The sequence below is a fragment of the Vipera berus genome (genome assembly GCF_964194415.1).
Source record: "Vipera berus genome assembly, chromosome: 7".
NCBI classification, from domain to species: Eukaryota; Metazoa; Chordata; class Lepidosauria; order Squamata; family Viperidae; genus Vipera; species Vipera berus.
Genome location: NC_138209.1, coordinates 68757383 through 68779691, shown reverse-complemented (window position 1 = coordinate 68779691; position 22309 = coordinate 68757383). Strand labels below are relative to the sequence as shown.

At 43.7% G+C, this 22309-nt stretch overlaps 1 protein-coding gene across 1 annotated transcript in view; it reads left to right on the top strand.

Annotated features, from left to right (window-relative positions):
• Nucleotides 1-277: 277 nt before the first annotated feature.
• CRACD (capping protein inhibiting regulator of actin dynamics) overlaps nt 278-22309 on the top strand; it is a 36141-nt gene continuing 14109 nt past the window's right edge. The window contains exons 1-4 of the mRNA XM_081332544.1: nt 278-413; nt 8383-8547; nt 17693-17761; nt 19996-20178. Coding sequence (XP_081188670.1) covers nt 294-413; nt 8383-8547; nt 17693-17761; nt 19996-20178 — 537 coding nt within the window. The 5' untranslated portion in view covers nt 278-293. The remainder of the gene's footprint in view (nt 414-8382; nt 8548-17692; nt 17762-19995; nt 20179-22309) is intronic.

The following is a 22309-nucleotide window of genomic DNA, read 5'->3' as shown; positions in this document are numbered from 1 at the left end:
GTCATGTGGCCGGCATGACTAGACGCCAAAGGCGCACGGAATGCTGTTACCTTCCCACCGTAGTGGTCCCTATTTTTCTACTTTCATTTTTACGTGCTTTCGAACTGCTAGGTTGGCAGAAGCTGGGACGAGTAACAGGCGCTCACTCCGTTACGTGGCATTCAGGATTCGACCCGCCAAACTGCCGACCTTCTGATCAACAAGCTCAGTGTCCTGAGCCACCGCGTTGGTAATTTAGGGTATGCCTAAAATCCTATCTCTCCAAATTGTCTTTCAGGTCTCCCAGTTATAGCATGGGAACACGGGCCTTTTCCCATGAGAGTGTTTTTATGCCTGATGGGCGAGCAGAGAGCGAAGAGTCAATTCAAGCAATGTCACAAGATAATCTCGTTGGCAAAGTCAAAACTCTTCAGGTAACAAGGAGCAAACTTTGGGCTTCCGTGTAAGAGTTTGAATTCGTCTGCTTTCTGATTGTATCATCCCATAATCTAATTAAGACTCTAGAGCAGAGGCCTCCAAACATTCCCCTGCATGGCTGGCTGGGGAATTCTGGGCGTTGAAGTCCACAAGTCTTCAAAGTTGCCCAGTTTGGAGATCCATGCTCTCGAGTTGGAAAGAAGGAAGGAGGTGAAACCATAGCCACACTGTGTCCTACCCAGGGCTTTTTTTCTCATAGAATGCTCAGAACGGAGTTCCGGCACCTTTTTTGGATGGAACCTTGTAGGGTAGGCAAGGCGGGTTGTATGACATATGTGAGTTCCGGCACCTTTTTCTTTTACAAAAAAAGCACTGGTCCTACCAACTGGAGGGAATATTTGTAGCTAAGGGTTGAACTGTGGGGTCCTTGGTGCTCTCTGAGCTTGGTTGTATTGTTATATGCTCTGTGTCTTTGAGCATTTCGCATTATTTCTTGATGTGGCTCAACTCTAAAGCCAGTTTTTAAAAAGACTGTCTGGATAGAGACACTTGAACACAGCTTACAAAGTATTAATTCGGAAAAGCTGGCTACCATGTCTTCCCTAAGACAATTTCCCCTGTCAATTGCTTTTGTGTGTGTGTGTGTGTGTGTGTGTGTGTGTGTGTGTGTGTGTAGCTTTCTGTGTATTTGTGCGTATGTGTGGATATACATATTTGCATAAAAGTGCATGTGCACATCATGCAGTCTTGTCAGACCTGCCAGCATTAAAACCTCTAAATAGAAATGACCCTTGGCTCCATAAGTTGAGAAAAGTATAATTTTGTTAGAAGTCAAGTGTAGTGCAGTAATGCCTAGCCAGAATGGAGAATCATGCGCCTAAATCCCTAAGTCCAACTTTCCCCTCTCTTAACTGCCTCCCATTGCTGAAGCCCTTCCCCCCGTGGCCCGATCAAGTTCAAGCAAGATGTTTTCAGAATGGACACCTCAAGCATGGGTTGGTATGCAGCTGACTTCTTCTCCCATTTGGGTGACCTTGAAGCAGCCTCTTGAGGAGATACAGCAGTTACTTTCGCTTTCTGCCAAGTCACTCCCCCTCCCATGCACTCTCCCCAGAGTTCATGGCAGACTGCCACCGCATGGTAGCGAAGCACACAAGCAAGTGTAAGGTGGCAGCTGACCCAGTCAGCCATGCATCCATCCTCATCAGGGGTGTCAAACTGCCGGCCTGCGGGCCAGATGCATTATCTGGAAGCCGCGCCCACCCCATTGCCGGCAATGGCAAAACCGTCCCGATACGTTACGTGACATCATGAGTTTGACATGTCTGATCCACATCATTCACCAAGTTAAAACATCAAACTGTATGTATGTGGAAGGACAACAACCAACTTTAAAAGGAAAAATCCTTTTTTTTTTACTGCTTTTCTGGTCTCTATTATATTCTAGAGCCATCTTTGTTAGAACTAATATTCCAGTGCTATGTGGATAATGATTGCCTTCCAAGTAAAAGGCTGCCAGTTTGAAACCCCGAAGAAACTTTCTATTATTATTACTTTTCTTTCTCTGAACTACCTTTATTTTCATGGGCTTCTTTTTAAATAAGAACAACAGTGCACGCTGTCATCCTTTCTCCAGGCACTTAGAGGAAAAGATTTTATTCTCTGTGGAAGATTAAACTTTTTTAACCCAAGTGACTGGAGATTCAAGGAACTGGATAAAAGACTTACTAAAAATAAAGCTCCAGGTAAAAAAAAACAAGTAAATATTTCAGGCAAAGAAAAACAGTGATTAAAAAAAAAGTTTACACCAGGTTTGAAACCAGCAACTTTCTGTTTAACAAATCAACTATTAACAATCATTGTGCTATTTTAGCATTTACAATAATTGCTGGGATTAGTTTGTAGTTAAATAAAATGTACCAGCTAAAACGGACAAGAGCAGTAACATAAGGACATAAGGGGAAAAAATTTTTAAAACTACAATAGGAAAACCTGCTGAAAGATCACCACTGTTGAATACAAAAACTATATTGTCTGTTCCTACCTTGAAAAAGTGGTTGCTGGCCAAATTCTGGGGATGGAGCAACTGGACAAGATGGATAAGTCCTGAATTGATTTGTTGGTTTTGCTGTTGCTGTTGTTGTTTATCTCCAACCAACAGCTACCAGCCTGCCTCTTTCTCCAACATAGGATGTCTTGGTGAATGTTGCTCCCAGCCTTAGGACTCAGGTTTTCTATGAAAATAGCAGGACTTGGGTTTGCTACTGAAGGGGAAAATTAAAAGGATCAAGATGACATATTGTTCCATTTTTGACCCATAGTTCATCAAGAATAAAATATCTATATAGGGTAGACAGGGAAGAATCTAACCACCAGACTGCAAGCGAGCAGTCAGACGAAGAGACCCAAACTCATTGGTAGCTTCACATTGCAATAAACAAGGACAAACATTCAATTTTGCATCTACTAAGATTGTTGGACAAGCAGGCACAAAAACAGCCAGGGAAGTGATTGAAGCCTGGGAAACAGGAATGCTGATTTACCCCCAGCTTATCAAGTACTTAGGAGCTGAGGGCCAGGGTAGCACAAGGAAACAACAGCCAATGGTTTAATAGCCAGCCATCAACACCCCAATCTACATCTAAAAAGTCACACACAACAGGCACCATATAAATACCACACACACAGAATAGCCCAAAGCACACAATCTGCCAGAGAGAAGTTTCCTGATACATGGGCTCTAGAATGAGTCTGAAAACTTGGAAGGCCCATATTGGATCCTGCAGAATACGTACCCCAAGAAAACAGACCTGGATGTGGAACTTCCGCGGGAATATGAATGGAGGAAGGAGAAAGGCAAACTAAGAGTAACACAATAGCAAATGATACAGTCTCAGTCCTCCACAATGGGTGCTGCTCGGTCGAGAGAAACGTAGTTGAGGAGTGGGTACGCAGATTTAAGAAGTAAATAATGAAATCCTGAAAACAAATAACACGTCTCACATACGTATCTGTACACGTATCTGTAGCACATACTTGCTGGGTATGTGCTACAGATATGGTGCCCATCCCTTGAGAGAGACTGAAAAGGAATTTCATCTTCAGAATTCTCTCCATTTTTCGAATCCCTCCTGTAATTTTACGCTTCAGTACTTTAAGAAAAAATAAATATGACTCTTTTTTGGGGGGTGGGGGGTGGGGGAGTAAATCTTCCAGCCATATGGAAGTTTGCTCTGCCTGAATGAATTCCTAATTTTTCCCCGGCTGACAGAAACACTTTCTTCCCATTGCCGTCCAGAGGGTGCCTAAAAGTTTCAGTAAGCCAAACATATGGCTGCTATAGGACTAAGAGGCGATCGAGGATTTAAATCTTGATTAGATCAGCTTTGAATAATTAACCAGTAAATGAAGCAAAGAAAAACAAGTTTCAATAATATGCTTGAAAGAGGTATCTTACTATTACAGTGCGTGAAGGGCATGTGAATGGAAAACAGGAAGCGTATGTGTCAATCTTGATTATTTGAGGTATTTGTACTGTAATGACATTGGGGGAATTTATCGGTATTTTAAAAGGAAGTTTTCATTTATTCATTATATTGAAAAGGTGTTATATGCCACCAGCTTTCTTAAGACTTCTGCTTGGCTCTGGTAACTACTACTAATGTCTTCCAAAAGACCCGAAGCTGGCAGCATTTGGGAAGGTAAATATTTAACAGAAGTTTAAACAGGAAGTCCTCGACTTACAACAGTTCATTTAGCGACCATTCAGAATTACAACGGCACTGAAAAAAGTGATCGTTTTTCACACTTATGACCAATTCAGGTGCTGAACACGCTTCCAATAAATCCACCTCCTTATATTCCAGAAGAGGCCCGTAAATAAAACTAATCCAATCTTAAATCAGCCTCTGACATAAATAGCAGACGTGCATTGACAAATGACTCAATAGGCCGTCTGAGATTTTCTGTGAACCATCAAAAAATTAACTTTTAGCAAGATCACAGATTACAAGCAAACCGAATCAGAAATGTCACTGCCTTTAGTGGACATACGAAGAGACTCTTGTATTGCATTAATATTGTGTTAGTGTGTTATTCCTATTAAAAGAATATCTCATTATAAAGCAAACGGTGGAACAGAAATAAAAAGATATTTTAAATTATCTCAGCTCTCAGAGGTACGGAAAGAAAACTGAAATTGTTTTTAACGAAGTGCTCTCCAAAACAGGGGTGTCAAACTGCTGGCCCACGGGCCGCATGCATCATGCTGAAACCGCACCCACCCCAATGCCGGCAATGGAAAAAAAAAGCTGCAACATGTCACGACACGTCACGTGACATTGTGAGTTTGACATCCCTGCTCTAAAATGTTGAAGGAAAGAAAGTAACCCAATGCAATTAAAACAACCCTAAAGAGTTCATTCATCACATATTTATACTGATACCAATAACCAGTGCTTTTTTTGTAAAAGAAAAAGGTGCCGGAACTCACACACGTCATACAACCCGCCTTGCCAACCCTAGAAGGTTCCATCCAAAAAAGGTGCCGGAACTCCGTTCTGAGCGTTCTATGAGAAAAAAAGCCCTGCCTCTAACAGATAGCTATGGCAAATATTCTGTGGTAGGGAAATCTCAATAAAGCCAGATAAAAACATAGTGTATCCCAGCTTGCTTGTTTATTTGCTTGATGGCTTCGTGCCTTTCAAACTCTTTCAGATTACAATACATTTCTTTAATACAGAGGAATGCATTAAACAATTGCCTTTGAAAAGCCCATACTGTTCCCAACAATAGTTCCATTCAGAAGCCTTTTTCGATATTCAGCACGCTTGAGCAGGCACCACATATAACGTACATAGAATAGGAGGCCCACGTTGATTTATATCTGAAGGTTAACTTGCCCCAAAGATTTCAGTGGAATAAAAACACAATCATAAGGGCTGAAGATGGGGAAAAAACAACAACAGCCTGAACCTGAAGATTTATACCGTGCTCAAAATCAGCCTTTCCCAATCTGTCCCTTTGCAATGCTTGAAAATTAATGAAAGTTGTGATCCAGGATTTTTGGAGGATCGTACCTTTGAATATTTAGAAATTCCAGTTTGCTAAATACTTCACAGAGAATTTTTATGAAAGAACAAGGAACATCTACAAAAAATGTTGTCTTCAGAAAGGAACCAGCAGAGAGATGCGCTACTTTTCTCTGATCAAAAGAAAAGGAGAAGAAACATTGAGATCCTTTGAGATGTCAGTTTTCTTATATGTTAAGACGGATACGTAAAAAACACCCCAACTTTTTTAAAAAAGCATTTGAAAATTATGTTGTGAAACCACGGCATCCAACCTGTATAAGCACCTCACTAAGTTTTTTCTTAATCCTTCATCCTGGACTCCCTTAAAAAGACATTTTGCATTCTTGAGGCATATTAATGTCTTATTTTATCTCTTCTTAGCCAATATAATGTGGCAATTGTCACAGGTTTTGCATGTGGAGAAAAAGAAAATGTAAAAATAGTGGGGACAGATGTGGTTGTCAGTGTATGCCATTCCACATGAAGCTTAAATGCCTAAAGAATAATAATAATAATAATTTTCCTTGGTCAGCAGGAGTATTGGAGTGCCCAGTTGCCCAACTGATTTTATTGCCTCATCAAAAAACTTTGTTCTTCTCCAATTCTCAATAAGCCTTTCAAAAACAAATAATTACAAAATCTTTGCTGTCAGCAACCATTCATTTTCAAGCGGTAAAAGGAGAGAAAGAACAAACCGTGAAAGGAGAGAAAGAACAGACCTCTAAGATAAAATCTGTACGCTCTCTAAATATCAGAGTTTGCGTAAGGTGTCTTGCAATTGTAGACAGCCTTGATTGCGCTCCAAAACTCAGCAGAGTTAGTTATGGCTTAGATTGAGGATTACCTGGTAATTTCAAGCCTATTGAATAAGTGCAAAAGTAGAAAAGAGAGAGAGAGAGAGAGAGAGAGAGAGAGAGAGGGAATGAGAATTTTGGGAGAAAAAAAATGTCAGATCAGTTGTACAGCCTTGTTGGGAAGATTTCATGGATACTGTCATCAGGAACGGAGCTCAACATGCGTACATATACGCACAATAAAATCTGATTTGTTATTTGTGATACCACTTTTGAGGGGTTAAATCTAGCAGGAAGCATTACGAAACCTTGGTGTAATACAAGAAACTGTTCTAATTTTGCATGCTTTTTCATTGTGCATCGTGTTTTCTTCTGCTTAGAAGAATACTTTTGTTTTGAAAATCCCATGAGATTCTTTACCCTTCCATTCGAGCGTTCATTTCCTATGCATTGTCACACATCAGATGACAGACAGCAAGATGAGACCTTGCGGAAAATCTCCCTGTAATTTAGAAAATAAAAATAATTGGCAGTGTCGCCTCTCCCAGCTGAGCGTGATTCAGCTAGTATATTTGAAGAGGGGAATACTAAAGTACCCATTTGCCCATTCAATATATTCTAAGACAGTTTAACTCTTGCAAGGAGTACATGTCCACCTGTTCATTCCTTTTGACCCCACTTATAAAAATAATGGAAAGGGAAGGGATTCCTCTTAAGTACCGAAACTCATTGCTAAAAAAAAGATAAGACCTCTATGAACAGTGGCTGGCAATGCCTATTGCCTAATATCAGATGAGGAAACGTCTACACTCACATATTTGCAAGACAAGATCCATTGGGTTCAGCCTTACATGAAATACAGGGAAACAAGAAATGCAAGTCATATACCTGCCCATTGTTCCCTGATTATGGGAACATGATCGATTCGTTCTTAGGGACAAGAGGTAGTTTTCCAGAGAACGACAAGGAGGAGAAAATATCTATGAATAGGTCAAGTAGCGGAGATGAAGGAAACGATGTTCTCAAGGAAGAAGGATAGCTAAATGCCAATGTAGCAGTATCTGGTATGGGTTCCACATCAGGAAAGTTGGACAAAGAGTGAAAGAGTGGACACGGCTTGAAGAACATGGAATGATCATCCGATTCTGAAGTATCAGCTGAATTTGTGATCCAAGTCTGGCTGCCTTTCTGTATTCTCAAACTCTAGACACCAAAAAAGAAAAAGTGCGTGTCCCAAATTGCTAAAAAAGTTACTAATCTCGCAAGGCGTTTGCGGTGTCCTTTTGTGAAAGTTGGGGAAAGTTGAAATCTAACCTGACCGATCAAGATTTTCTCATTCTTGTGAGATCCTCTAAGATTCTGCTAATCTCTGGAAATCTCAAGATAATTGGAATATTTTTTTTAAAAAAATAAAAAGTTAGAGGGAGGGTTGCTAACTATTACGTGGTACATTGTAACCAACAAAATTCCTTTTGAACCTAGACTAGTCTCTTGAAAGTGATAAGGCGGTGTGGATGGTTGAGTCCCACATTGTATTACTTTTTTGTGGAAATTGCTTTCTCTTTCATCTAATATTTTAATATTTATATCTCATTGTTCCTAATGGAGATGTTTATGCACACAGGGGCAGTGTGTCAAAAAGTCAGTGTGATTGTGTATCTCAAGCTGTAGCTGCTTTTTACATGTGTGATCCATGCAAGCCTTCCTAAAAAAAAAGGGATGGGGCTTTTGTCACCTAGTTATAGCAATAGCAATAGCATTTAGACTTATATACCACTTCACAGTGCTTTACAGCCTTCTCTAAGCTGTAAAGTAAGCATATTGCCCTCAACAGTCTAGGTCCTCATTTTATGGACCTTGGAAGGAGGGAAGGCTGAGTCACTCTTGAGCTGGTTCAGAACCAAACTTCTGCCATTTGGCAGAATTAGTCTGCAGTACTGCATTCTAACCACTGTGTCACCATGGCTCTTGACATTGGGGCCATCTTGACATTCTTGCCCCTAATGGATTGCCCTTGATTGCTAAGCCCAAGCTATCCAATTAAGAACAGCACTGTCCCTGCTTCCATGTCTAATATACAATTGTATTTTGATTTTCAGCAACAGTTGGCCAAGAATATTAAATTTGGCCAACCCTCCCAAATGACCGTTCCTGTCAAAGCTCCTGGGGAAGTTACTGCAAGTTTGGAAGCAGATGGGTTGCTGAATAACCCCATGGAGACCGTGATGCCACCAGATGTGGTCCTTCCAGAGAACCACCCTAAAGTAAGTCTACTTAATGGTGTGGAGCCACTTACCAAGCTCCAAAATGAAGTAATACATATGTGTATAGAAGATGTTCAGCGACGTTAGCTGGATGAAAAATTACGTATTGCAGAGAAATCCGCCCTTTGGGAGTCTTTCAGACAATGGTAGTCCTAGAGCAGGGCTTTTCAACCTTTTCACCCATTCTACCACTTTTAGGATATGGCAACATCCGAGTACCACCAGTTGCCTAGCAAGGTGTCAAAAACTTGACCAAAAAAAAAACCCAAGGAAAAAAGTGATGAAGTACAGGTAGTCCTCAACTTACAACAGTTCGCTTAGTGACTGTTTGAAGTTATGATGGCACTGAAAAAAGTGCTCCCCAAGCCACAGCCGAGCAAGACACCTGCCCTCCCGCCTGGCGGTGCTCTTCCTCCTGTCCGAGGTTTTAATTGTTGTGAGCATTTCTGTTGATGATTGGCAGCGGGGGTGGGGTGGGGGGTGTTTGGTTTTTATTCCCCCCGTCTGCTCGGTGGTTGCAGCAGGTTTTGGTCATTTCACATGAGCCTGGAACATATGACTGTCATAAATATGAATCAGTTGCCAAGCATCTGAATGTAAATCACAAGACCCTGGAGATGCTGCAACATTCCATCTGATTGGCGCTTCTTCTGGGCTCCGAAGCGCCAGTATCAGTGCCGAGCTCCAGCTGGAGCCTGGCGCTGATCCTGGCGCTTCCACTGAGCCCTGACAGCCCTGCAGCTCCAGCCGTCTCTCGCTCAGGCTTGTGCGGTGCTGCCACCGGTTCAGCTCATTCCCCTCCCCCGCTACCACTTTTCTAGGATGGTCGCGTACCACCTGCCAGGTGCCCATGTACCACAGGTGGTACCCGTACCACTGGCTGAAAAGCCCTGTCCTAGAGTTTTTAGAATCTTGGATGAGAATATCATTCAGAACTCCATACATGATTGATTTTTGTTTCCCATCAGATTGACGTATCTGATTTTATTTTTTTGACTTCTCATCTCGTGACATAGCTATGAAAGTACACTAATGAAACTTCATAAATAAAAGCAAACCATAGCCATGCAAACCATACCTTTTGTTCTTAACTTATATCTTTGTTACCAGCATTACCGTACCTTCAAAGGGATCTTTGTCTGATATACTGAAATTGCACCCACATTAGTAACTACCTAATGTATAGAACCTTGGACAATTGGCTTGATTTGCACACTTCTAAAGTCTCCACTGTTTACAGATGGTGGGCAATATCAGCAATGGGGCAAAATGGAACCCTCTGGTGATCAAGTTAGGTGGGTTCTTACATTCTAGGTATTTTAATAATAAATAATAATAAACCTTTATTGTCAAAGTACAACATGTGTACATTGAGATTAGCTGAGCCTCCCCCCGTGCTCTCTCCCCCCAACACACAGTGACAACAAACCCTCCATCCCACCACACCATGTGAACCAACTACACCACACACCGGCCTCCCAAGTCAATTCTGCATAAGATTATGTCCCATTTAAAAGCCTAACAGCCCACGGATAAAAGCTATTTTTCAGCCTGTTGGTACGGCTGGCTATATTCCTATATCTCCTACCGGATGGTAGGAGAGTAAACAGATACCGTCCAGGGTGTGAGTCATCCCTGAGAATCTTCCTCACTCTTCCAAGGCAACGAACCCTGGCAATGTCATCTATTTATTTATTTATTTTATTTATTAATTTAATTTATATACCGCCCTTCTCCCAGGGGACTCAGGGCGGTGAACAGGGCAATACATAAAAACTAGATACAAAAATTAAAATTATTAAAACATGATTAAACAATGCCCATAAAATTAATACAAATTTAAAATTAAAGTTCATTTATAAAAATCCCACCCCGTCCCATCAGGCCAGGCCAGCTTGTTTAAAGAGATGGGTTTTAAGATCGCGCCGGAAGGAGCGGAGATTGGGCGCCATCCGGAGCTCAACCGGAAGATGGTTCCATAAATCCGGTGCACCCACAGAGAACGCCCTCCCCCTGGGGGCCACCAGTCGGCATTCTTTGACCGGTGGCACCCTGAGGAGGCCCTCTCTGTGGGAGCGTACTGGGCGGAGGGAAGTTGACGCCGGCTGCAGGTGCTCCCCAAGGTATTCCGGACCCATGCCATGAAGGGCTTTGTAGGTCATTACCAACACCTTGAACCTCACCCGGAAGACAACTGGTAGCCAATGCAGCTCGCGGAGCAAAGGTGTGACATGGGAGTATCGGGAAACTCCCAGTACAACTCTCGCGGCTGCATTCTGTACCAATTGGAACCTCCAAGTGGTCTTCAAGGGTAGCCCCATGTAGAGAGCGTTGCAGTAATCAAGACGAGAGGTCACGAGCGCATGAGTGACCGTACGTAAGGCATCCCGGTCTAGATAGGGCCGCAACTGGCGCACCAGGCGAACCTGGGCGAAGGCCCCCCTTGTAACAGCTACAATATGGTCTTCTAAGGAGAGTTGTGAATCTAGGAGGACTCCCAAGTTGCGAGCCCTATCTACAGGAGGTAATGACTCACCCCCCATAGTGAGGGGTGGGATATCCTGAATATCCCGAGATGCCGGTACGCACAGCCACTCAGTCTTGTCAGGGTTGAGTCGAAGCCTGTTCCTCCCCATCCAGACCCGGACCGCCTCCAGGCACCGGGACATCACATCGAGGGCATCACTGGGGTGGTTTGGGGTCGAAATGAAAAGTTGGGTATCATCAGCATACTGATGATACCCAACTCCAAAACCACGAATGATCTCACCCAGCGGTTTCATGTAGATGTTGAACAGGAGAGGCGAGAGGACCGACCCCTGAGGGACTCCACAAACGAGAGGCCTCGCGGTCGACCTCTGCCCCCCTGCCAACACCGACTGCGAGCGTCCCAGGAGATAGGAGGAGAACCACTGAAGAACCGTGCCTCCCACTCCCAATCCCCTGAGACGCCGCAGCAGGATACCATGGTCGATGGTATCGAAAGCCGCTGAGAGGTCTAATAGGACTAGGACAGAGGAATATCCCTTGTCCCGAACCCTCCAGAGATCATTCACCAGCGCGACCAATGCCGTCTCCGTGCTGTACCCGGGCCTGAAGCCCGATTGGTACGGGTCTAGATAATCCGCTTCATCCAGGACCAGAGGGAGCTGATGCGCCACCACACTCTCAACAACCTTCGCAAGAAAGCGAAGGTTGGAGACCGGACGAAAGTTATTCAAAACAGCCGGGTCCAAGGCAGGCTTCTTGAGGAGAGGTCTTACCACCGCCTCTTTCAAGGCGGTGGGAAAACTACCCTCACTCAGAGAGGCAGATATAACCGCCTGGAACCAGCCTCGTGTCCCCTCCCGGGCTGCATAAACCAGCCAGGAAGGGCACGGGTCCAATAAACATGTGGTGGAGCTCAGCCTCCCCATAATCCTGTCCACTTCCTCCGGAGTTACAGGATCAAACTCCTCCCAGGTGACATTGACAAGACCGCTCGTGTCCTGATCGTCCGATACTGCCCAGTCGTAGTCCAAACCGGTCCGAATCCGAGCGATTTTGTCCGACAGATGTTGACTAAATTCCTCGGCACGCCCCTGCAAGGGTTCCTCACTCACCTCCTGATTAAGGAGGGAGCGGGTCACCCTAAACAGGGCGGCCGGGCGGTTATCTGCGGACGCGATGAGGGCAGCGAAGTAGTTAGACCTCGCCACCCTCATCGCTGCGAGATAAGACCTAATATGGGTTCTTAGTCGCAATCGGTCGGATTCAGATCGGCTGGACCTCCAAACGCTCTCTAGGCCCCGTCTCCGACGCTTCATCTCCCGGAGCTCCGCGGAGAACCATGGAGCCCATTGGGATCTGCGCCGGGTCAGGAGCCGCAAGGGTACAACTCGGTCAAGTGCCTCCGTGGCCGTCCTTTCCCAGGCTTCCACTAAGGCATCTGCCGAGCTGTGAGCTGAGGAGGCAGGTGGGGACCCCAGTGCTGCCTGGAACCTCTCAGGGTCCATTAAGCGCCTGGGGCGGAACCATCTAGTTGGCTCAACAACCCCACGGTGGGGAGTGGCAAAACGGAAGACCAGCCGCAGGAGATGATGATCAGTCCATGACAGGGGCATAACAATTGGGGAGCCCCCACCAAGATCATCTAACCACCGACCAGATAAGAAAACCAAGTCAAGGGTGTGGCCTCCCTCATGAGTCGGTCCATGAATTACCTGCGTCAGGTCCATGGCCGTCATGGAAGCCATGAACTCCCGAGCTAACTCAGATGCTCCTCCCAGGGATGGTAGATTGAAGTCTCCCAAAACCATAAGTTTGGGAAACTCAATCACCAGCCCTGAGAGGATATCGAGAAGCTCAGGCAGGGCTGCTGCTGCGCGACTAGGCGAAAGGTACACCAGCAGCAAGCCCAACTGCGCCCTAGGACCAAACCTCAATAAGAGAGATTCACACCCGACTATCTGAGGAACGGTGGCCTCCTGTGGACATAAGGTCTCCCTCATAACCACAGCCACTCCCCCACCCCTACCCTGAGTCCGAGGCCGGTGTAGCACCCGGAAGCCTGGTGGGCAAAGATCAACCAGGGGGATACCACCCTCTGGGCCCAACCAGGTTTCCGTGATGCAGGCCAGGTCCGCATGCTCACCCTCGACCAGATCCCGGTGTCAGGGAACAGCCCACAATGTCTTGTGCTGTGCTCACTACCCTCTGTAATACTTTCCTGTCCGCGGCTGTCAGACCAGCATACCAAACCACAATACCATACGAGAGGACGCTCTCTATAGTAGACTGGTAAAAGAGGGTCATTAGCCGTTGTTCTACCCTGTTCTTCCGCAAGACCCTAAGAAAGTGAAGCCTCTGTTGGGCCTTTCTAGCCACCTGGGTTGTGTTGACTTTCCAGGTCAGATCTTCACAGAGGTAGACTCCCAGAAATTTAAAGGAAGAAACTCTCTCTACACAGTCCTCCCCGATGTAAAGTGGGGCAGGTTCCTCCTTTTTTCTCCGGAAGTCTAACACCATCTCTTTCGTCTTGGCGATGTTTAGGTGCAAGTTGTTGTTACTACACCATATGGATAGTTTTTGTACCTCCGCCCTATATGCTGTCTCATCCCCACCTGTAATAAGACCCACCACAGTTGTATCATCTGCGAACTTGATTATCGCAGTGGATTTTATCACGGAAGTGGAAATGCCGTTTAAACCCAGTGAATGCAAAGCAATGGGGTCTTTGCTCCCATTGATGGGGACCCTTGGCTTCTAGCAATCTACTCAGACTGCTGGAAAAGAGACACAAATACAAAACTCCTGTTAGGCCAGCGTGAGATGGGAAAGGGGGCTGGAGATTCTTGCTATGAAGATTAAAAATGTTAAGTTTTTGGTGGTTTGTCTTTATACGTTAACATTGATTCCCCTCTCGTATTCTCCTCTTAAGTGGCTTTTTGAGTTTGCGTGTAAAAGAAACCACAAATTGTTTCCAATACATAGTCAGAAGTACATGGCACATAGAAGCGGGGAAAGCGGTTAACCCCCATTTATCTTCTTTCCATTTTCTCAGCGAGGGAAGCAATACTTCTTTAGGCACAAATCTGATGAAGTCTAGCAGTGTGATCAGGAACTCAGTAATGGGCTAGCTTGAAATGACACAAAACAAGTGATTAGTTGACAACATTCTCCCTTCAGAGATCCCATTGGCCCTGGGCCCTGCTGTCCTTTCATAAGGCCATAAAGACCTGATTCTGTGCTTAGACGTGGGACCCCGAGTGTATGAAGGGACCAGTCCCCTATTTATGTGGATGATCATTGTAATCTTATCAGCTGCTGTATATTTTAATTTGTGTAGAATATATGTATCTGTTTTTATTCTTTGCCAGTATTTGACGCCTACAGTCAGTTGTTGAGATGGATGACTATATCAATTTACTGATTAAATAAAGTTACCTGTCCTTAGATATTGGCCAGAAATAGTAGCTGCTGATTGGAAAAAAGTTCTCTCCGACCTCTAGATCAAACTTTCTCAGGAGTCCTTGGGTTCTGTGAGAGATCACTAGAAGTTCTAGAAGAAGTCACGATTAAAAATAAATAAATTTTGTACTGTGAGTTGTAAGTATAATCATTTTGATGCAGTTGTTCCCTGAGCTCTGACAATTATTTCAAGGATTCTTCCAGAGTAAAAAAATTGAATGAAAAAAAAAACGTTCTGGATTCGCAAACTAATATTTTGGTGTCTGGATAGATCTGAAAATAAAACAGTACAGATCAGGGGTAGGCAACCTTGGCTCTTTTATGATTCATGGACTTCAACTCCCAGAATTCCTGAGCCAGCCATGCTGAGGGGAAAGGGAGAGGTTTCCAAGCTGAGCCATGCTTGCTCAGGAATTCTGGGAGTTGAAGTCCACCAGTCATAAAAGAGCCAAGGTTGCCTACTCCTGGTCTAGATCAATCTCACATCAAGTGTACTTTAAATTAGGTTGATAGATTGAGAACGTTCTAAGGGATAATCGAGTCTAATTGACTTTTAGAGCATATCAAAGTACTATACTATTGATTCATGTAAAATAGAGTTTTGAAGATTCTTGTCTGTGTCTCTTCTGGACCACTCTTCTACTTTCTCATCTCTTCCTTCTGCATTTCTTATTTTCATTGCTCTGCTCACTTCTCTTATTTTCATCTTCTCTGCTTTTCCTTCAGCAACTACTCTCCTGTTTGCTGCTGCACATTTCACAGACTCTCTCTTTCTTTTCAATCTTAACCCACTCTTTCTTCCCCTCCATTCCTGCTCTCTTTATTTTCTACAACTTGCCTTAGTAAAGCCCTGGGGAACGAGGTATTACATAAGCATGTCACAGCAACGTATTTCACAGTGAAGCTAGAATGACATCTACTGAAACCTAGGCAAGTTCATGGAGACTTTTCAAGGCAGATAAGTAACTTTAAATTCTGAGGGCTCACGTAGTTCAGATATGTTGTTAAACTTAGAAAATATTAACAGGTAATTACCCAAAATTAGAGTTCACGTGTCTCCGCAACAGGAGAGAATGTGTAGGTACCAATTCAGTGGCTTGCAAAATTAGTAGGATTAACATTAAGTAGCTTAGGTGCATTACTTTATATCAGGGGTCTTCAAACCTGGCCCTTTTATGACTTGTGAACTTCAACTCCCAGAATTCCTCAGCCAGCGTGCCTGGCTGAGGAATTCTGGGAGTTGAAGTCCACAAGTCATAAAAGGGCCAGGTTTGAAGACCCCTGCTTTATATCGTTGATGTACAGCTTTATGTTCCTTCATGCACTGTGTGCCTCTGCAAATTCTGAAATTTGATAGGCTCTGATTTTTTGACTAGTGCGGTCAGTTCTTTAACATAATCCACTAACCCAGGGGTGTCAAACTCAATTTCATTGAGGGCCGCATCAGCATTGCGGTTGCCCTCAAGGGGCCGGGTGGGTGTGGCCTGGGTGGGCATGGCCTATTGGGTGGGCGTGACTAGTGTGTGTATGGCCTACTGGGTGGGCGTGGCCACCTCTACATCGTTCGCATCAAGGGTGCCTATGGGGGCCTGGGCAGGAGTGGGACAGATCTGAGGGTCTCTGGCAGGAGGGTCTCTGGGCCAGAGCCAAGGCAGTGTGGGCCGTTCCCTCACTGTTTCCAGGATGGCTTCGCGGGCCACATGAAACCACTCCGCGGGCCAGATCCGGTCCCCGGGCCTTGTGTTTGACATGTCTGCACTAACCACTAACAATAGAAATATGTTGTTTCAACAGTGCGGGGTTTGGGATTCAAAGGCCAAGGGATGCTTCAGAACACACAGGCAAACATGTAAAAAAAACCATGCCTGCAATTCCCGAAGGCAAATCCACCTTTTTTCTAGGATCTGCTCATTGTCCTATTGCTTTGCCGACAGTTGGAGAAATTGTACCGGCGAATCGCTTGCGTGAAAAGCAATGATTGTTGTACTTAATTCCAGTAAAACATTCTGGAGCAGAACAAAGATTCTAATGAATTCTGTCAATAACTGAAACAAAAGCAAGAGCCTTGGTGGCGCAGTGGGCTAATGCCTCCTTAAGTAACACCAGCTGCCTGCAATCAGTGCAGGTTCGAGTCCCACCAGGCTCAAGGTTGACTCAGCCTTCCATCCTTCCGAGGTAGGTAAAATGAGGACCCAGATTGTTGGGGGCAATAAGCTGACTTTGTAATAATGCCGCTTGGGGGGTGTGTGTGAAAGCCCTAATAAGCAGGCATATACATAGAATGAAGGCTATTGCTAAGCACATTGATTTGTGCTTTAGATTGTAAGCCGCCCTGAGTCTTCGGAGAAGGGCGGGATATAAATGGGATTTTTTTAAAAAAATACAAGGCTTTAATCAGGGATTGACAACTCTTTGATCTTTGGGTCCATAATCTCATCTTTAAAGCCTTTTCCTGTTTCTCAGGATCACAAAGAGTATTGCTAGTGACACCTGTGGACGAAAATATGTGCCTTATTTTGCTTTGGTGGCATGGTTACAGAAGCCTTCCAGGGCCACAAAAATAGGGCTGGCACACTGTGTATGGCCTGTGGTTTGTATACCCCGTCCCCCAGAAAAATGATTGCCCAAGGATACAACACCCAAAACAGGAAGAGGCTTTTAATAAAGGAGAGAGAAAGTAAATGCATGTTTTGCCTTTAGCCTGAGTTTTTGATAGGACTGGACTCTAGCTGTTTTTTTAAAAAATGAAAGATGAGAATATTTGGATTATAATGCACACTCAGTTGACCCACTCCCTTAAATATGTAGCACCTGCATTTATAAGTAACATTCATTAGCCTCTTATTAATTCATTGTTGTTGTTTTTTGTAAGCCTTACTTTTTACAGTTGTTTTTTTTCATAATTGCATGAAAGGTAAAGCCTGAAAAATAGAAAAACATCCATCATTTTAGGCTTGCAATCCAGCTTCCTCTTCTCATGACTTAAAATTGCTGGAAAAGAAGGGAACAAATCTGTTTATTCAGCCAATTTGTCCAACAAATGTAGATGCCATTCGATTAGGTATTACGACAAAGCATTGTAATAGGATCTTATTATGGCTGTAATATAAAAGCATTTGGTGCTTCTAGAAAGTATGAATCTGCAATATATCTGGTTGGAATAGTTTTGTATGATATTCGTGTTTTTTTTTCCTAGTCAGCTGTGATGCCTGATTCTTTAAGTCCCACAAGTCTGGGTGAAACAAGTCGTGACAGAGATGAGAAGGTATTAGAAATAAGACATTAATGGCACTTATTTCTTAAGGGCCACTTCAAAATTTGCAACAAATTACACGAAAATGCCTAACCACATTTCTCAATGGGCAACTCAGACTGAAGTAAACCTGTACCTTTGAACCTGGAGTTGTAGGCCACTGAGATAAAACCTTGGTAGGGCTTTAAATTTTAGGACATTTATCGCTTGTGCCTGTTGACCTTCTATTGGTTCCCAGCTGGCATTTTGGTTTTTCAGTTTTGAGTTATTTAACCATCCTCCCAGCCAGTCGCCCAAAATGAAAAGTTGGCATGTTACAAAGCAAAGCGCTATCTTTCTAGGATGGGCTTGGCATTATTAAGAGCCTTGGTGGAGCAGTGGGCTAATGCCTCCTTAAGTAACACCAGCTGCCTGCAATTAGTGCAGGTTCGCATCCCACCAGGCTCAAGGTTGACTCAGCCTTCCATCCTTCCGAGGTAGGTAAAATGAGGAACAAGATTGTTGGGGGCAATTAAGCTGACTTTGTAATAATGCCGCTTGGGGTGTGTGTGAAAGCCCTAATAAGCAGGCATATACATAGAATGAAGGCTACTGCTAAGCTTGTAAGCCGCCCTGAGTCTTTGGAGAAGGGCGGTATAAAAATTTACTTAAATAAATAAAATAAAAAAAATAATAAAAAAAATAAAAAAATTTCAAATGGCGGCCCGTAGCCCATATTTTGTTTGAAAGTATGGCGACCTGCTCAGAAAACAAGGATGAAGAGAACCTGAACTGTATAGACTGTTCTGGGGAGCTATCAAAAGTAGTTTTTCGGGTCTGATCATACTCACAATGGCTGCCATTTTGTGACTAGATGAATTTACCCATAGTATTTCTTTGGGGAGACATATCAGGACGCGGTGGCTCAAAGGGACGCGGTGGCTCAGGGGGTTAGGACGCTGAGATTGTCGGCAGTTTTGGTCGGCAGTTTGGCGGGTTGAATCCCGAGTGCCGCGTAACAGAGTGAGTGCCTGTTACTCGTCCCAGCTTCTGCCAACCTAGCAGTTCGAAAGCACGTAAAAATGCAAGTAGAAAAATAGGGACCACTACAGTGGGAAGGTAACAGCGTTCCGTGCGCCTTTGGTCCAGGTGGGCCCCTCTAGGAATCTTGCTGGTTGTAAGTCCCAGCCCACCTCCCTGGGGCTGGGGTATGTAGATTTTAGATGTCTGAAGTCTTCTTAGCTTCAACCTTCCTGAATGGTTTACATCTGCATTTCTATAGAGTTGGTTTCTTCTTGGGGGAGGGAGACTTGGGGCTATTAAGAAAAACTGGGCATGCTTTTCTGCCTCTTTAATTTCTTTTTAGGATATATATTTTCCTGCCCTTTTAATATTTCCTTCTCTGGGCAGGGCTGACTTCCCTCAATCCATTTGCTGTTTTGAAAGCCAAAGGAATAGTTGCCTGGTACCAGCTCTTAAATGTGCATTGACCAGGGTGGCCATTTATGACAGGAAAGGTCTCCAATCAACTCCCCTCGCCGTTCTTTCAGTTTGTGGAAGATCACAGAAGAAGGTGTTTAGAAGAAGTGAACTCAGGGTGACAAAACAATCAGTTTTCATTCAAGGACAGTCTCTTGAAAGTTGGCTCAGCCAAAATGAGTGTTGTGCCAATGCATTTTCCAGTCCTTTTAATTGCAATGAGTCTTGAGCTTGTGAGCTCAGGAAAAAAAAAACAACATTGTGTGGTGCTGAGGGAAAAAAGGTGCCCTCTGTCAAATCATAGAGTTAGTGTTTACAGACATTCTCAGTCATCCAGGTTATGATTGTCCCAAAGATGTTTTTTTCAAAAGGCAACTGGACTTTCTTTGTCTTTTCTTTGAAGACGTTTTGCTTTTCATCCAAGAAGCTGCTTCAGTTCTGACTGAATGGTAGGAAATGGAAGGTTTTATATTCCTTGCAGTCATGTTGCGCTTTCTCTCTCTCTCTCTCAGATTTATCAAGGCTATTTGGGGGCACAGGAAGTTATAAAAATAAAGAAGGAAAGCAATATTGCTAAGCACATTGATTTGTGCTTTAGATTGTAAGCCGCCCTGAGTCTTCGGAGAAGGGTGGGATATAAATGGGATTAAAAAAAACAATAAGAGAAATTCCCGAACCTGGCTTTGAATTCATTTCTAGAGTGATTACTGGATTTGGAATTCGTTTGGCTTTAAATACAGGATCTCAGCTCTTTCCATCATTTTTCCTTTTTCTTGGGATTTCTCTAGGTGACCCCTGTCAAAGTGTCATCTCGGCCAAAAAGACACCATTCACCTTCTGGAACCATTGAAACTGTCAACCTTGATGCCATCCCTTTGGCCTCCGTTTGCCTGGACAACAGCGCAGCAAAGCACAAACTCTCAGTCCGGCCAAAGAATCAGAGGGTTTCCCAAAAGCACAGATTGTCAAAGGTATTGGAGTGATTGCTGTGGAGGTCTGAATTTTAGCGGCTGATTTTAAGACACAGACCTCTTCTAAGAATATTGGGCAACCTTTGAATCTTTCGGTATCACCCGTCAGCTGGTATTCATGGATGTAAATCTACCTCACCCCATTTGGGAGATTTTCTGCCCTGCTATTTATGATGATGATTTCTCAGAAATAAAGTCATAACTGTTCTGCTATTTTATTTACTGACTTGCACTCAATATGCTTTTTCCTATTCATCTGTAAAAGAAATGTACATAGACTTTAAAATGTATATACTATAGAGATAAATGATGTTTATACACCGTTTAAAAGAGATCGTAAAGCGCTAAGGAGGAAAGAAAACGGCTTCCTCCACAGCAACCAACACCCAGATAAGCAGGGATTAACACCAGACAAACAATCTTAGCAGAAAATAATTCCCTAATCAGGGAATTATTAGCATTCCCTAATCCCCCCTATAGTATTCCCTAATCCCCCCTATACTGGTAGGGCAAGCTACTATTAAACCGGTAGCAAACCCCATTTGCTAGTACTAATTAGTACTAACATTTGGTAGTACTAATTATGTTACCTAGTCTGATAATGATAATGAACCGACATAATGAAATGACTACAATCAGACCACCAAGCTCAGAGAGTACCAAGGAGTTCACAGTTCAACCCTGAGCTTCAAATATTTTATTGGAGTGAAGATTTTTTATAAATCTATTGGGCAAAATCTCAAAGAATCTTGAGCAATTTGAAGAGTAAATTACTGTATCACAACTTTCATGTACTATTGTAGATAAACCTATAAATTTGAAGTAGAACAAATTGTACATGCTAAGGTTGGGTGAGAATGAAATGTAAGAACAATGATTGCTTAGTTCACCAATACTAGTGTATATAATTAACAAGGGTTTTTGTCAGATAAGATATTGTCACCTGCATGTTCTATTTCCATTTCACTTCAACATTTACAGTCCTGTACCACTGTCGTCCTGCATTTCTTTGTCCAAGTATACACCAGAACTGGGAGTCATTCCTTATATCTTTGAATACAAGTTACATATCCTGCAACTTTCTTAGATGAATAGTGAATTATGGAATGGATACATTTTCTAAATGGTAGAATGCTAATTGTTTCCCCCCCCAAAAAATAGGTATTTCCATAAATAGTAGTTCAAACTGCTTGAAACCTAGATGGATTCAACACGAGACAAATTACTAGGCCCTAATCTGTTTTATACATGTTGAAATGTTATATAGCGGTGATGGCGAACCTTTTAGAGACCGAGTGCCCACAAACCACCTCGCCCCTGCCCCGTCCTCACCTGTCCTGCCTGCAGGGCCACCCACAGCCTCCACAGCCCACCACAGCAGATTGCCCAGGAGGCCCGGCAGCGTCATGGTGGCCACGCCCTCTGAATCCCGCAGCATCATCTGCACACAATGGGTGCGGTGCTAGAGTGGAGTCTTGTCCTCGCTGCTTGGCTGCCATGTCCTTGGCTGTGCTGTTTTGTGCAGGCTGCGCCCGGGACGACTCTCCTCCGGGGGGGGCTGCTGGTGAGGAAGGGGCCATGGGCGGGGGTGGGGCTGGGGGGATGGCGTGCATGCCCACATAGAGGGCTCTGAGTGCTGCCTCTGGCTACGCGTGCCATAGGTTCGCCACCACTATTATATAGAATATATTAACATTGTTGCAATATATGACTAAGTTTTATAAAAACAAATACAGATAGTCCTCGACTTATAACCACAATCGAGCTCAAAATTTCTGTTGCTAAGTGAGACAGTGAATTTTGCCCCATTTTACCACTTGTCTTGTTATAGTTGTCAAGTGAATCACTGCAGTTGTTGAGTTTGTACACAGTCCTTAAGTGAATCTGGCTTCCCTATTGAGTTTGCTTGTCAGAAGATCACAAAAGGTGATCACGTGCACAATGCAACTGTCCTAAATATGAACCTGTAGCCAGGTGCCCAAATTTTAATCATGTGACCATGGGGATGTTGCGACAGTTGTAAGCTTGAAAAACAGTCATAAATCCCTTTTTACAGTGCCATGATAAGTTCGAATAGTCACTAGATGAACTGATGTAAGTCGAGGACTACCTGTAATTCATCACAATGAAC